Source organism: Musa acuminata, chromosome BXJ3-4, assembly GCF_036884655.1.
Source record: "Musa acuminata AAA Group cultivar baxijiao chromosome BXJ3-4, Cavendish_Baxijiao_AAA, whole genome shotgun sequence".
In the NCBI taxonomy this organism is placed as follows: domain Eukaryota; kingdom Viridiplantae; phylum Streptophyta; class Magnoliopsida; order Zingiberales; family Musaceae; genus Musa; species Musa acuminata.
Genome location: NC_088352.1, coordinates 322,702 through 339,912, shown reverse-complemented (window position 1 = coordinate 339,912; position 17,211 = coordinate 322,702). Strand labels below are relative to the sequence as shown.

Here is a 17,211-nt window from a genome sequence, read left to right as displayed (position 1 = left end):
TTAAGCCTTTTAGATTATCGATCATCCAATTAAAAATATTTATCGAAGCTTACTACCGTCTTTCCCTCTTTTCATTTCACCTAGTCTTCTTTTAAGAATATTAATATGACATATGTTCTTCGTTTGGGCTGTTCCATTTTTAAGCTTATAAATATATTGGACATGTCAAATTAACTCATTCCACATCCTTAACACAACATCATAAGCTGGTAATTGCACCGACACACACACACACACACACACACGCAGGCATCGTCTCACAGCTGGAAACACCTCAAACTCGACCCACAAAACAAAGCCATTGTCTCACAGCAACGTTCACTCCAAAGAGCAGCAGCATAGCGCACCAAGGAAGCATGATCAGTTTCCAATCAAAGCAAGGAGAAAGGTCTTGTAGTCGCCTGAAGTCTTTTGGCGCACTGCCTGCTCAAGAGGAACATTGTTTCTGCTCTGATACATCTCCTTGATCCCCCTCAAGTCCTTCTCGGCATGCATAACAATCACGCGAGTGAGTGTGTCTTCGTCGGTGTCCGGTTTGCTGAGAGCATCGTGTAGTACCTACAGCTCGGAAAGAAAAATAAGCATAGAAGAAGTAAGTGCACATAAGTATAGAAGAAGTAAGTGCACATAAGTATAGAAGAAGTAAGTGCACACAATAATTTTGGTTTGTTTGGTAGCTCTTATGGTTGGTTCACCTCCACAAAGTACGGCTGCGGATTGACGATGCATCCGATTGCCATCCGTAGTGCCGATGCGAATTCATTTGGAGCTTCACCGGCCAAAGACTGACCAGAGTAACAAAGACCTTAATTTCACTACAGATATAAGTTCCAATTTGGTGTTTGAGTTTGAGTAGTCAGCTTTGTACCTCTTCGATGGGCGTGCCGTAATCCTCTCGGTAGCAATTAAAAGTAGCATTGAGTTGTGCCTTGCTTCTAGTACCCAAGATTCTGATGGTCTCTTCATGGTTTAATTTCTTCTGATTTATGACATCTTGAAGAATCCTGGCCTCCGATTTAGCTAAGCTTATATCGATCTCATCTCCCCCGTATCGGTATGTGCTCACTAGTGCAACCAAAAGCTGCAAAAATAAATGAAACATAAAGACATGTTCATACCACAAGTGAAAATATGCAAAAATTTTCCAGAGGACGACGTGCCTTGCGGAAATCTCCAACAGTGTGAGCAGCAACATCTTCCTCCAACGAGTGTTTGTATCGAGCATGGTAAGCCTCCTTCACAGCTAAAAGCTCTTTTGAAGAGTTCACACAAGCAATTTCTATGATCACTTGGTAGTTGAAAGTCTTCTTCAAAGCCACGTAAGCCATCACAGCCTCACGGTCGATTGGGTCAAATATCCAGCGGTAGACAGCCCTCTGAAGAACCAAGCATGCCAATAAGGTGAAACCATGTATGACGACATCTAAGTAAATAAGAAAAGGAAAACGACACGATGATTAGTACCTCAAAGTGTCCGGTGAGTTCAGATTCGAGTCGTTTGATCAGATTCTCATTGTACATTTCTTCATAAGCCAATTGTATGTGCTTTCTTTGAGCCGCATCTCTATGTGCCAATACCAAAATCAATGCCTTCTCATCAGTTCCCCATCCTAACACATACAGGTCTCATAGTTAGGCTTTTACTTCACTATTTCTCAACAATAGGTTTTTATTTCAATAAAGGCATGACACTAACACATCAAACCTCATAATAAAGTCCAAATTATATATATAAATATATAAATATATAAAAATATAATGTAAAAGAATCCAACACAAACATTAAATTGGAGGACATGGGCAAAGATATTAATCATCGATTGCGATTCTTGTGAAAGACATGACAATATCAAATCAAGCATCTTCATAATAAAATCCAAAATGCAAGTGTAAGTGGAAGGGATGCATCCATCCTAGAGGAAAACAAAACATAGTCAACATTAAATTGGAGGGCATGGGGCCAATATATCAATCAATCTTCTCTACTGCAACTCATGTGAATAAAAAAAATGAATGACAATAACACACCAAACATCTTGTCCAAACTACTGGTGGAAAAATGCATCTTTTCCATGGGAAAGCAAACCATAGGCATCCAACAAAAATCCTCTCTATTGCAACTCATGTGAAAAATTAAGGCAAGACAATCAATAACACAACAAACAAAATGCAAGTGGAAAAATGCATCATTTCCATGGGGAAAAAACATAGGCATCCAACTTAAACATTAAATTGGAGGACATGGGCCGAGATATCAATCCTCTCTATTGCATTTCATGTGAAAACAAAGGTATGACAATCAATAGCACATCAAACAAAATGCAAGTGGGAAAATGCATCATTTCCATGGGAAAAAAAACATAGGCATCCAACATAAACATTAAATTGGAGGACATGGGCCGAGATATCAATCCTCTCTATTGCAACTCATGTGAAAAAAAAAAGGCAAGACAATCAATAGCACATCAAACAAAATGCAAGTGGAAAAATGCATCTTTTCATGGGAAAACAAAACATAGGCATCCAACATAAACATTAAATTGGAGGACATGGGCCGAGATATCAATCCTCTCAATTGCAACTCATGTGAAAAAAAAAAAGGCAAGACAATCAATAGCACATCAAACAAAATGCAAGTGGAAAAATGCATCTTTTCATGGGAAAACAAAACATAGGCATCCAACATAAACATTAAATTGGAGGACATGGGCCGAGATATCAATCCTCTCTATTGCAACTCATGTGAAAACAAAGGCATGACAATCAATAGCACATCAAACAAAATGCAAGTGGAAAAATACATCTTTTCAATGGGAAAACAAAACATAGGCATCTGACATAAACATTAAATTGGAAGACATGGGCCGATATATCAATCCTCTCTGTTGCAACTCATGTGAAAACAAAGACATGACAATCAATAGCACATCAAACAAAATGCAAGTAGAAAAATGCATCTTTTCCATGGGAAAACAAAACACAGGCATCCGAAATAAACATTAAATTGGAGGACATGGGCCGAGATATCAACACTCTCTATTGCAACTCATGCGACAAAAAGGCAAGACAATCAATAGCACATCAAACAAAATGCAAGTGGAAAAATGCATCTTTTCATGGGAAAACAAAACATAGGCATCCGACATAAACATTAAATTGGAGGACATGGGCCGAGATATCAATCCTCTCTATTGCAGCTCATGTGAAAACAAAGGCATGACAATCAATAGCACATCAAACAAAATGCAAGTGGAAAAATGCATCTTTTCATGGGAAAACAAAACATAGGCATCCGACATAAACATTAAATTGGAGGACATGGGCCGAGATATCAATCCTCTCTATTGCATCTCGTGTGAAAACAAAGGCATGACAATCAATAGCACATCAAACAAAATGCAAGTGAAAAAATACATCTTTTCCATGGGAAAACAAAACATAGGCATCCGACATAAACATTAAACTGGAAGACATGGGCCGAGATATCAATCCTCTCTATTGCATCTCATGTGAAAACAAAGGCATGACAATCAATAGCACATCAAACAAAATGCAAGTGGAAAAATACATCTTTTCAATGGGAAAACAAAACATAGGCATCCGACATAAACATTAAATTGGAAGACATGGGCCGAGATATCAATCCTCTCTATTGCAGCTCATGTGAAAACAAAGACATGACAATCAATAGCACATCAAACAAAATGCAAGTGGAAAAATGCATCTTTTCCATGGGAAAACAAAACACAGGCATCCGAAATAAACATTAAATTGGAGGACATGGGCCGAGATATCAACACTCTCTATTGCAACTCATGCGACAAAAAGGCAAGACAATCAATAGCACATCAAACAAAATGCAAGTGGAAAAATGCATCTTTTCATGGGAAAACAAAACATAGGCATCCGACATAAACATTAAATTGGAGGGCATGGGCCGAGATATCAATCCTCTCTATTGCAGCTCATGTGAAAACAAAGGCATGACAATCAATAGCACATCAAACAAAATGCAAGTGGAAAAATGCATCTTTTCATGGGAAAACAAAACATAGGCATCCGACATAAACATTAAATTGGAGGACATGGGCCGAGATATCAATCCTCTCTATTGCATCTCGTGTGAAAACAAAGGCATGACAATCAATAGCACATCAAACAAAATGCAAGTGAAAAAATACATCTTTTCCATGGGAAAACAAAACACAGGCATCCGAAATAAACATTAAATTGGAGGACATGGGCCGAGATATCAACACTCTCTATTGCAACTCATGCGACAAAAAGGCAAGACAATCAATAGCACATCAAACAAAATGCAAGTGGAAAAATGCATCTTTTCATGGGAAAACAAAACATAGGCATCCGACATAAACATTAAATTGGAGGACATGGGCCGAGATATCAATCCTCTCTATTGCATCTCGTGTGAAAACAAAGGCATGACAATCAATAGCACATCAAACAAAATGCAAGTGAAAAAATACATCTTTTCCATGGGAAAACAAAACATAGGCATCCGACATAAACATTAAACTGGAAGACATGGGCCGAGATATCAATCCTCTCTATTGCATCTCATGTGAAAACAAAGGCATGACAATCAATAGCACATCAAACAAAATGCAAGTGGAAAAATACATCTTTTCAATGGGAAAACAAAACATAGGCATCCGACATAAACATTAAATTGGAAGACATGGGCCGAGATATCAATCCTCTCTATTGCAGCTCATGTGAAAACAAAGACATGACAATCAATAGCACATCAAACAAAATGCAAGTGGAAAAATGCATCTTTTCCATGGGAAAACAAAACACAGGCATCCGAAATAAACATTAAATTGGAGGACATGGGCCGAGATATCAGCACTCTCTATTGCAACTCATGCGACAAAAAGGCATGACAATAACACATCAAACATCTCCAAAATAAAAATCCAAAATGCAACTGGAAAAATGCATCTTTTCCAATGGGAAAACAAAACACAGGCATCCAACACAAACATTAAACTGGAAGACATAGGCCCAGATATCAATCCTCTCTACTGTAACTTATGTGAGAAAAGGGCATGACAATAATACCTAAAACGTCTACCTAATAAAATCCAAGATGCATGTTTAACAGGGGAAGAGGATACCTTGGACGGCCTTCCGGATGTGCTCGGCGTCTTCAGCCGCAGAAGGAACTGGATGGGGGATCGTAAGAGTCGCCATGATCTCTTTCCCTTTCTTGCTTCCTCTCTCCCTATCTGTATCTCCCAGGACTCGGGTTCCCTGTTCTTATGCTTTCCGGGTGTGGGTGTCAAAGAGGGGTAACGTTGGTCATTATGTTTTCGAGAAGGTGTGAGAGGCGTTACTATTGACCTCTGCTGTGCTGACACGCGCTGTGCGAAGTAGTGACAACGCACCATGCTTGCTTTGGTATCGTCGTCAAGACACAGTGTCCCACATGACTCATCCATTTCCTTTCTCTGCGCTGGGCAGGTCTGCCAACTCCATTCAAATGACATGTTGACGAAGGCACTCCAGAGAGAGAGAGAGAGAGAGAGAGAGAGAGAGAGAGGTTGCGAGATGAGGATGATTCCGAGAAAAGAAATGTAGGAGATAGGTACGGAGTTGACAGCGCGGACTACTAAGATGTATTTTCCAGAGTCTACTCAAGATAATATAGAGAAGAAAAAGGTGTGGCCAGGTGCAATGTTTGTTAATAATAATGATGATTTCTGGATGTGTTAAAAAGAAATTAGAGTATATTTTTAAAGATCATAAATTAATATTTTATAATTTTAAAGAAAATTAGATAAAATTTTAAAAATAAAGAATTCTTAGTCTAAACTATATTTTAGAATATTTCAAATAACAGTTGTAGAGATTAGAAAATCTTATATTTTACATATGTGACATCAATAAAAAATTTTAACCTTAGGTATTCAAGTCAAAGTCTAAAATAGGTTTAAGATTTATAAGTGTTTTTTTTAGAAGTTCAATAATTTTTTTTTTATTTAGTTTGATCTTGGACTAATAATACCTTATTATTACTATTTGAGAAAGTGTTACACTTGCATGTGATCCTTTCTTTCTTCACATGATATCATGATATCAGAGCCATAAGAGTGATAATTTATATTTTTAAGATTTACTTGGTGAAGAAGATAAACGTTTTCAATTATAGAATATTATAGTTGAGTTGGTGGATTTCGTATTGAACTTCTTAATTAGTCTAACTATAAGATCTGGAAGACTTGTTTGGAGTCTTATCCAATAAGGGAAGATCTATGAGATTAGTAACAATACAACAACGGAGACACCATAAAGAGAAAGGATTTTAAATGTAAAAGTTAAATTTGTATTAAAAAGATCTATTTCTCATAATCTCTTTGTACATATTATTCATTGCAAATTAACTTCAGAGATTTGGATCACTCTTGATATATTGCTCAACCAAAAGAATATGGCTCGACTTTAGTATTTGGAGAATGATTCGGCAAATACTATCTAAGGTGATATCTCAACTGCTTAGTATTTTTTGAAGATTAAAAATTTATGTTCAAAAATATAACTCATAGATCCAAATAACATTATTTTTTATGTATGAATGAAACGTTATATTATTGATGGTCTTCGAAAAGAATATATTCCTTATGTTACATCTATTCAAGGATAGGTTCAATAAACATCCTTAGTAGAGTTGGAAAATCTTCTTATTTCTTAGGAATCCTTAGCTCGTCAAATAGCGGGAGCTTTAGAGGGAGATAGAGATGCCCTTTTTATAAATAAGAAAAAGAATAATGATAATAATAAAGAGAAGAAGGATGATGCTAATAGCAAGCAAGAGTCTTCTTTGAACAATGGTGCAAATAAAAAGAAGAGCACTACCAAGGGTCTACTGATCGTCCCCCCACCTCCATGTGTTGATGCCTCGGTGAAATAAAGCTTCTTCGCCTCTTGCTCATCTGATGTTACTGAGCCCTGCTACATGGCTCCATCTCTAGGTGCCCCCGTGAAGCCACGTTGGGAGGGGATGACCAAGAACTAGCGACTATAGGAGGAGGTTGGGTCGACCGTGTCCTACTATTGGGGGTCGCTTAGCCTCATCCTGGTGGACCTGGTATATCGTTGCCTGCCAGAGATGCTAGTTGACCTATAGGCCCAAGCAAAGTAGCCTAATGAAGAGAGGAGGGCAGTGGAGGCCCAAGTTACAAAGCTATCCTTGCAGCTCACTTGAGCCTGCCTCCAAGCCGAGAAGGCGAAGCAACACCTTACGGGGGCACGCATGAGGGCGAAGGTTGAGACCTCTGAACTACACTTGGATCTGGGCCTAACCATCCATCGTGTCAAAGAAGCCAAGGCACGGGCGGAGGAGGCCCGGGACATGGTGGCTACCACTGAAGATGAGATTACTGAAAGTGTGGCAAAGGGCGAGGAGCGGGTTGAAGTCCTATGTCGTGAGTTGAGAGACACTTACCGGCAATTTGGTGAGGTCATCAAGGAGGGTAAGCAATTGAGGGAGCGATTGTCGGCCAACTCTGATGAGTTGATGGTTGCCCATCTAGCAATTGAGGAAGAAAAAGAGGCTTGGGAGGAGGAGAAGAACCAAGCCATTGAGCGGGAGAGGAGGGCTATGGCCTCCTACAAGGAATCCGAGGGGTTCCAATGTGGCCTCTGGTGCCCCAGCCAAGCTGTATATGCTAGATCGCCACTAGTCGCTTCAAGGTGAGGTACCATGAACTCGAGGTCAATAAGGACCCTTGTGTAGAGCTTCCTTAGGATGCTAAAGTGCATGCTCTTGTAGATGTTTCATTCGATAATTACCCAACATCTCCTTCGGCTCTGCCTCCTCCGGCTTGATGCAATTGGGTCCTAGTGACCCTCCTTTTCATTTTTATTAGCTCCCAGTTTATGACCTCCCATTCGAGATGGCATCCGCTTTTGTAACTTATTTTGTCTAATTTAATAAAAACCTCTTTGGAATACATTGTTCACCATTGACATCCGGGGTTTGTTGAGTATTGACTCCTTCGATGCTTAAGTTAGTGAAAGGGAGATGATAATAGTGTCAGTTGTATGACTTAGTTAGTATATCAAGAGCCTCTCTCGAGTTGATGGGTTCCATTTTATACATATCCTTAAATCATTTGGACCGTGTTCTTGGCCTTCGTCGTCGTCGATGGTCCCCTGCTCTGCAACGCCTTCCGTTTTCCCAAGGTCTGCGGAGGGGGCTTTAAGGGGCTGGCGGACCGGTGCTACCAGTTCGTTCGGGTCGGAGGCTCTCCGGTGCTGCAGAGCCATCCGGTTGGGGATATCCCGTGCGTCTGCAAGCACACCACGAAACCGATGGACAGGTTCATCGGCATGAAGAAGGTCGTCCTCGTCAGCAAGTGCTGCGGCCGCCCTCTGGAGCGTAGAACTAAATGTGGAAGTAAGTGAGCTGGCTCATCTTGCTACCGACTGACTAACCCTAGAAAGGACTCTGGTGTTTTGTTTCGGGTTACAGGGTCCCAATGGCATGACCATGTAAAGGAAAAGGAAGAAGAAGAGTAAAAGTATAATATATATCTGTATACACACACATGAAATAAACGGATGCTTTGCGTGGACAAGAGGCATATAACTAAGCACACAATGGTGAAGTGATATGCATGTTGTCTTCACTTTGGATCACGCATTGTAAACGTAAGTTCAAATATTTACATACTTCTCCTCCATATATACTTAATACTTGGTTTCAACTACCAATACGCAAAAGAAACAATGGATAAAGCGCTTGAGAGTTGATGAGATATAGTTTTCGAACACATTTAAGTGATATATCCACACGAAGAAACGAAAGAAGTCAACTTAATGGTCCATCTCCTTCATTTATGCAAGTCTGTAGGACAATACATGTGCAAGAAAAGGAGGAGGAGGAGTAATGGACGAGTTTATTGGATGCAGGGGAAGAACAATCGATATGATTAGGTACTAGCACATACAGGAACATTGACCGGAAATGCACTTGGGGATGCATTTCCCACAGAAAGATTTGCAATCCCCGTTGATGCTGCATAGTCCTTGGACTTGGGCAGCCGTGGCGTATTCAACACCTGCAGGGAAGAAACAGTGCCATGTCAAAATCCACTAAATCATTAGGCAGAAACAATCAATGGAGAATGGAAATTTATGCAATGCTTAGATAGAAGAACAAAGAGACTCACTGAAGGCTATCGCCAAGAGCACCAGCAACAGACATGCTGTCAGAATAGCTTTGTTGGCCATGTTCGCTTGTTCTTGAGGTGATGTTGTCTCTCGAGGATTATGCGGCTTTATCGAATAGTGAAGGCGGTTCTACATAGAGATGATGCATATCTTCTGAAAGATTTAGTATCCTAGGTGATCAGACGCACCTAAAGATTTGATTCATAGAATCAAAATGTACGAGTTTCCAATGACATAGTCCCCAATGGCATGATCATGGAAAAGGTAAAAATATAAATATAAGGTAGATGAAGTACGATAGAAGATTTTTAAGTTTTAGAATTAGAAGATGATGTATCACAAAGATTTGAAGTTTTAGAACGAGAAGACAGTATCATGACGGACAATGCATGGAGATGGTGCATACATAAGATCCGATTCTTAGGATGAGAAGATTGTAGTATCTTATTGGTCAATACATGTAGATAATGCATCACTAGAGAATTAATTCTTAGACCAACAAGGCAGTATCACCAATGATTTTGAGTCTTAGGAGTGAGAAGGTAGTGGTATCTCGGTGGTCAATGCGGGTAGATGATGTATAACTAAAGATTGTCCGTTAACATCCATATCCACGACATGCAAATCCAAATCCAAATCAATGCGTATTAATTCTTCGTTAATATTTTATAAACAAAGTTCGAGCCTTTTACGATTTAGTTGGATTGGTGGGTCCGTACACCAATTAGAGGAATGATTAAAATATTTTATTTTAGGTCATAAGAAAATACTATCTTTATGACACGCGATAGGAAGCGGCTAGAGTTTTCTAGACTATCACGAGAACACCTAGTGAGTTCGAGTTTAATGATTTTGTATAAAAACTGATGAAAAAATATATCGAAAGTTATCATTGCACCTCATTTTTAGAGGTCGACTTCATATTGAGGACGACTTGCACCTTATCTAGGTTGGTGTCAATCTTGATTCGATGGACCATAAATTTGAGGAATTTGCCTCAGCCAACGTCAAAGGTACATTTCAAGATATTCAATCTTGAATGTTTGGTGAGGTCTGATCGAATCTAATGGGATTTCGACCAAGGGCTCTTCGATGTCTAGAAAGTACCCTAGTGTTTTGACGATGGTAATTACTAATTTTTTTTCTATATTATTTATAGTAATAGCAATTGAGGGGAGAGAGACGTGAGAATGATTTCTTTTTTTATTGAGAAAATAAGTGTACATTATAATTATTTAAGTATCATAATTGATAATTAATCTAGAAATCCTTGTAATAGTAAATGAAATATTTCTAGAGTCACATCATTCATTTTTATAAGAATTTAATACATGATATATGCGATAGAGAAGCGGTTAGAGTTTTTTAGGCTATCACGAGAGTACGTATTGAGTTTAAGTTTAATAAATATATGTGAAAACTAATGAAAAAATATATCAAAAGTTATAATTGCACCTCCTTTATAGAGGTCGGTGGCTTCATATTGAGAATGGCCTATACCTTATCGGGGGTGGTATCAATCCCAATTTGATGGACTATAAATCCAAGGAATTTGCTCGAGCCATCATCAAAGACATATTTCGAGGGGTTCAATTGCATCTGAAAATTCTTGAGAGTGTAAAGGCCTCTCCCATGTTAGTTAAGTGGGTATAAGATGCTCAGCAACATATTATTGATATACACCTCTATGTTTCTTCCTATTTAAGGTCTTATTGATTATTCATGGGTATGTCACTCTGATATTCTTGAGTTCGAAGGACATGACTTTATAGTAGTACAACCCTCAATCAGTAATGAATGAAATATGCTCTTTGTCCTCGCGTACCATCTTAATATAATTATAACCTAAGAAGATATTGATGAAGGTGAGCAGCTCATGACTAGAGGTCGAGTCTGACTAGTTGATCAATTCGAGGCACTAAAAAGCTATCTTTTAACTTGTTTTGTTTAGTCAATATATATATGTCATTTTCCTTTACTTTTTTCTCACAAAGGCTATATTGGCAAGCTACTTTGGATAATGGATCTTGTGGATGAAATGAGCATACAACTTATTGGCTTCTTCCTTAATAATGGCTTGTCGATCCAACGTAAATCTTCTAGGCTTCTATCGAACATGCTAGGAATCGGAGCTGATGTTGAGCTTCTATTGTGCTATGGCTTGGTCAATCCCAGGCACATTGCTTGTCATCCATGGCATAGGAAGTTAATGAGCTTGATCTTCTTCTCTTTGGTCTGAGCCAAGCCATTCTTGACTGTTTGGTAAGGTCTAACCAAATCTAATGGGATCTCGACTAAGGACTCTCCGGCATCTGGATGGGTGATTTGGGGCATTGGATCCTTGGGATCTAGCTATTGAACAGAGAGTGAAGTCTCTTGGAAGCAAGATGTAATATTGGTGGGACTCTTGTGAATCACTCGTAAGCTCCTCATTTAAGACTCACATATCTTATTAATTATCCTTTGGTACGTTACTTTGACTTTCTTGAGTCCAAAGGATATGACTTTATAGTAGTACAATCCCCAATCAGTAATTAATTAAGAATGCTCTTTATCGTCTGATGTCGTACTAATCTAATTATAACCTAAGAAGATGTTCATAATGATAAGTAGCTCATGGCCAGAGATTGAGTTAACTAATTAGTCAATTCGACATATCATCAAATGTAATATTACTAAAATAACTTATATCTATTTCAAAAAATAGTTCTTTAATGCCACACATGTGCTTAGAAATTATTAAAAGAAGCTCTTGTATCTTCTTTGAAATTATTTTAAGTCATTAGCAAAACATAGTTTTCATTCTTCCTTTTTTTTTTTTAATAAAGTTTGCCTTATCATCTTGATTATTATGATTATAGTAACATTCAAAAGGAGTAGTAGTATACATTTTGTAAACATAATATTATATTTTAGATCTTTTAGAAATTCTACCGTGTCTACGACCACGTCCTCGACATATATCATAAATTTTATTCTTTTATCAATTTAAGGATTTTGAGTTGGATAGTGATTGACAAAGAGGTCATAGCTTAAATTGAGCTCTAATGTCAAATGTTAAACAACATAGGAAGAAGAGATAGAGCTGTCACACAAAAAAGAGTAGGACAAGATAAAATATTATATATTTCACTCAAAAAATAATTATGTTTCATTATCTAGCACATGGAGTTTATATAATTACTATAGATACATTATATTTATTACATTTAATATGTCAAGAGACTCTTCCAAAAATAAATAGTTAATTTGATTTATTATTCTATAGGCCTTTGATGGATACAATAACCTTGTCGATGCCTTTATAAGTTTAATTTTAACATTTTTGTGAGTCCTAATTGTACTTGGTTTCAACTATTAATACGAAAGAGAGAGAGAGAGAGAGAGAGAGAGAGAGAAGGCCTCGAGATCACATGATGCAACAAAAGCAGTCAGTTTAAATGGTCCATCTCCTTCGTTTAGGAAAGTCTGTAGGACATTAAACGTGCAATAAGAAGAAGAAGTACAAGGAGGAGCAGAGTTTATTGGTTGCAGACGAAGACAACTTGATACTATTAGATACTAGCAGATACAGTAACAATGACCGCCAAGGCAATTGGTGTAGCAATTTTCATCACATTTGCAGTCGCTGGCAACGATGCATGCGCCTTCTTGGACTTGAGCAGCCATGGCGCATTGGACACCTGCAAGGAGAGCAACAGTACCGTGTCAAAATCCACTAAATCATTAGGCAGAAACAATCCATGGAGAAGAGAAATGTATGCAATGTTCAGATAGAACTCCATGGAGAAGAGAAATGTATGCAATCCATGGAGACTCACCGAAGGCTATCACCAAGAGCACCAGCAACAGACATGCTGTGAGGATAGCCTTGTTGGCCATGTTCGCTTGTTCCTGAGGTGATGTTGTCTCTCGAGGATTATAGAGTAGCGATGGAGGTGTTCTACAAAGAGATGGGATGATGCGTATCTTCTGAAGATTCAATATCCTGGTGATCAGACGCACCTAAAGATTTGATTCATAGAATCAGAAAGCACGAGATATGACGATGAAAAGGGTATAAATAAGGCAACTTATCAAAAAAAATCTCTAATGATGGACTTATACCAGATTGCACCCCCCCATTTCTTGTTTTGATCAAAATGCCCTAAATGAATCATAGAAAAAGACAATAAATGTTCTTTGACTCAGATTTTTAGACCTGAACCAATTTTGTACATGAATCGAACTAGATCGGTTCGTCTAAGCTCCAGCTGCTATTTGATTATTCAATTGATTTACTAGTGAAGAGTTAGAATATCGATACGACCTTTGCAGATGCCTTTTTTTTTTTTTTTGCTCGATAAGTCATTCAGAGTACATAAATCTGCCATCAGAGCAGTTCTGACTCTATGCATCTGTTTGTCAGCAAACCTTTTCCTGAGCTGCTCTAGTAGTCATCAGCACTTCATCCGTAACTGTGTTTCCAATACCCTTATTGCACTTGTTGCCTTTCATGACAATCCTCAGTCGATATCCATTTCCACAATCCCAACTCCTGCTGACCATCCATGTTCTTTGAAGTTTGGTGCACCAAGCAAAGTCATATTGCTACATTGAGGGTATACCTATAGCAGACTTGAACATATCAGTACGAAGTACACTTATCTATCTATTACTTGTTCTGATGCCCTGTTAACCAGAAAATGTTAGTGACTTGAAGCAAGGAAAATAAGCTTGTCAAATGCCAACAACATCAACCATAACAAATGCGGATTGAGCCCTACTGTTAACTGCATTTAATGGTGGGAGCAACCTCAAGGGAATAGTTGCATCACCCACAGTCCATTGAGTGCTAATTAAGCCACTTTGTCACCCTCCAACATTACCAACGACAGTATCTGCAGCACACCAGAGATTAGGTCTCTGCATTATGTGCATCACCTGATGTAAAAGAATAAACTTTTCCCCTGATTTCAACCCAACTACTCCCAGCTACTTTTTGAACTCCAATTGTAGAGATCTTATTTCTAACCTTGAACACATCATCCCACTCTTTGTTAGCAGCATACAGATTCGCGAGAAGCACATAATTGGATGAGTTCATTGGTTCAGACACATAAAGTCGTTTTACAATGCGCTTTGCCATGACAAGATTTCCACGGCTTTTGCATGCTCCAAGTAGTGCTCCCCAGAGTATAATGTTAGGCTCAGTCGACAAGGATTGAATAATAACCTCTGCTTCTTCCAGTAATCCTGAGCGTGCAAATAAGTCTACCATACAAGCATAATGCTCAGCTTGGGGCTCACATGAGTACACATCAACCATGTCATTGAAGATGCTGCAACCCTTGCGGATGAGCCCTGCTCTGGAGCATGCAGTCAAGACACCGACAAAAGTGACATGATTTGGCATTATGCCGTTCAGGCGTAATTGAACCATCTCATCAAATAATTGTAGGGCTGTGGTAGCTTCTCCGTTCTGAGCAAGCCCACAAATAACACCATTCCAGGAAACGATATCCCTCTCAGGCAAGCTCTGGAAGAGTCTCAGAGCATCAGTTATCTCACCACATTTTGAGTACATATTCGCAATTGTGCTCCCTACAACAACATCAAGTTCCAACCCATTCTTAAGAACAAGGGCATGAAATTGCTTTCCAATATCAAATGCATTAACATTTGCACAGCAACCAATCAAAGTACCAAAAGTGAAAGAGTTAGGCTCCACTTCAGCCATCCGCATCGAATTGAAAACCTCAAAAGCATCACTGATATGGCCACCCACCTCTAGACCTGAAATCATGATGGTCCAAGAAACCACATCTGGATCAGTCATATCATCGAACAATTTCATGGCCGAACTAACAAATCCTCCCTTCGAGTACAAATTCAACAAAGCATTGCAACAGAAACGATCCATAATAAACCCGGCTCTCACGACCAATGAATGCACCTGCATGCCTTTGCTCACCGACGAGCAGCTTGCAAGTTCGTTCATAACAGTTGCTAAAGTGAACTCATCCAGTCGAATTCGATCCCTGACCATCTCCACGAATATCTTGATGCATAATTCGCCCATCCCAGATTTAAAATAACAATCTATCAATACATTCCACGACGTCAGGTCCCGGTGACCCATTTCATCAAACACCTTCCTTGCGTCACACATCTCACCCGCGTCCCCGTACATCCTCAGCAGATTGGTGCCAGCAAAAGGGTCTGAAGTCAGCGACGCGACCTTCACCATCAGCGCATGGAGCTGTCGCCCCCCAGACAGATCGCAGCAAGCGACGATCGTCGAGCAGGTGAAGTCGTCGGGCCTGACATGACTGCGGGCCATGCGGAGGAAACGAGCGAAGGCTTCCCGGACGCGGTGGATGCGGACGAGACCGCAGATGACGGTGTTGTAAGAGTGAGCATCGGTGGCCGGCATGGCGTCGAATAGGTCGATGGCGTCGTCGATGCGGCCGGAGCGGACGAAGCCAGAGAGGAGGGTGTTGAAGGAGACGAGGGTGGGGAGGGGCATTTGGAGTAGGAGGGAACGGGCGTGGGACAGGGCGCCGCATCGAGCGTATGCGCGGAGCAGCAGGTTGCAACGGTAGGCGTGATTTCGGAAGCCAGATGTAAGCAAGGCGGCATGAAACCTTTGAGCTTCTTTCAGCAACGTCGTATTGCTCATACAAAGAGGTGCGGAGGAATGGATGCAATGGAGACGCTCCGCATCAAACATATTTATATTTTTAATATATAGTTGAAGAACATATGAAATGTCTTGAATATTTGATTAATGACAGATGAAAATTTTATTTTAAATATGCATTGAGTATTATTTGTAAAATTATATTTCAAAATTCTTTTAAATTTAATGACAAATTTACCATTCTAATATTTTTAATATTCATTTAAAAGTATATATATTTTTCTCTTTAAATAAATATATTTATTTAATCTTATAAAATTTTTTTTTTTACCCAAATATATAATAAATAAAATATAATCATATAAATAAATATATATAATTTTTAACATAAATAAATAAAATTTTATCTTTATAGAAAGTCAGATTGATTTCTCGCTAAATCATTTTGGCAATCTTATAGTTTTAGATAAAGTCAAAGAGTACCTTCAAAAACTACCCCCAAGTATTGTCTTCCTCCCCTTTTATCTTTCGCTAACTTAAGCATCGAAGGGGTCGAGTCGGGAAACCCTCTGATGCAGACTTGGTGTGTAAAACCATTGTCAGCCAAGAGACAACACCACTACCTGAAGATGACCCGAGAATCAAAAAGACCTCACAACCAAGCAAATCTCGATTCCTTTTACCTAGCCTCATCGCTCCCAGGCTAAATCGACCTCAACGAACCACCTCCCTTATGGACCTCTTAAGTTGGTTTGCTATGTCAGCACTCCGACATCATAGGAGACATAAGGATGAATCAACTGTGCCAACTCATGATATCAATGACATATTAGATATGATTTGAAAAATTTTTGACAAATACTAATTTACATTTGAAATATACACATTTCAAATATATTCTCAAATACACCTACGTTTGCTTTAGTTCGTAAAGCTAAAGCTACTTTTTAGCTCGTGGTAAATAGCATGCGTTGTGTGCCACTTGGGATCCCCTCCAATTCTAGGAGATGCATTCTCCCTCTTTATATATATATATATATATATATATATATATATATATATATATATATATAGTGCACTTCATGATGACACGACACCTATTTGTCACAGTCAACAACTATTCATTACATAGTTTAACACTTCAATATCATGTTTTGACATTTTAATATTATATGATTGAGATGACATCATCCGTTAAATGTTACCAATCACATCACGGCTATTGCACGTTTCCTGGATTCGATGTACCTGGGAGAAGTGCATATCAACGTGTATCTTTGAGCATAATGGTCTTTAAATCATATCATAAATGGCTCTCTCAAGTATGTTCATCAAGTCAAAAAAAATCACAAGCTTTTCGTATATTTGACTTAAGAAGACTTGATATTTAG

The 17,211-nt window shown here is 38.8% G+C and overlaps 2 protein-coding genes across 3 annotated transcripts; both read right to left on the bottom strand.

Annotated features, from left to right (window-relative positions):
- Nucleotides 1-136: 136 nt before the first annotated feature.
- LOC135636943 (annexin-like protein RJ4) lies at nt 137-5,327 on the bottom strand. The gene is made up of 6 exons (XM_065149176.1): nt 5,142-5,327; nt 1,465-1,610; nt 1,161-1,376; nt 869-1,081; nt 696-785; nt 137-558 (listed from the first exon to the last, which is right to left on the bottom strand). Exons 1-6 carry the CDS (start codon nt 5,215-5,217, stop codon nt 361-363), a joined length of 939 nt encoding a protein of 312 aa, XP_065005248.1. The 5' UTR covers nt 5,218-5,327; the 3' UTR covers nt 137-360.
- A 7,302-nt stretch (nt 5,328-12,629) lies between these two features.
- On the bottom strand, nt 12,630-15,877 carry LOC135635956 (pentatricopeptide repeat-containing protein At2g13600-like). Of its 2 annotated transcripts, XM_065147441.1 has the most exons (3): nt 13,306-15,877; nt 13,020-13,203; nt 12,630-12,881 (listed from the first exon to the last, which is right to left on the bottom strand). In XM_065147441.1, the coding sequence occupies exon 1, from the start codon at nt 15,857-15,859 to the stop codon at nt 14,096-14,098; it is 1,764 nt and encodes a 587-aa protein (XP_065003513.1). In that variant the 5' UTR covers nt 15,860-15,877; the 3' UTR covers nt 12,630-12,881; nt 13,020-13,203; nt 13,306-14,095. The 2 variants fall into 2 exon arrangements, with proteins under 2 accessions (XP_065003513.1, XP_065003512.1); XM_065147440.1 differs by having other exon boundaries at nt 13,020-15,877.
- Nucleotides 15,878-17,211: the final 1,334 nt, after the last annotated feature.

Bases quoted from the DNA above. Each gene is read 5' to 3' on its own strand.
- LOC135635956 (XM_065147440.1), bottom strand. From the start codon at position 15,859: ATGAGCAATACGACGTTGCTGAAAGAAGCTCAAAGGTTTCATGCCGCC.
- LOC135636943 (XM_065149176.1), bottom strand. From the start codon at position 5,217: ATGGCGACTCTTACGATCCCCCATCCAGTTCCTTCTGCGGCTGAAGAC. The intron at 1,611-5,141 runs GTATCCTCTTCC...TGTATGTGTTAG, and splicing joins CATCCGGAAGGCCGTCCAAG to GATGGGGAACTGATGAGAAG. The intron at 1,377-1,464 runs GTACTAATCATC...TTGGTTCTTCAG, and splicing joins AACTCACCGGACACTTTGAG to AGGGCTGTCTACCGCTGGAT.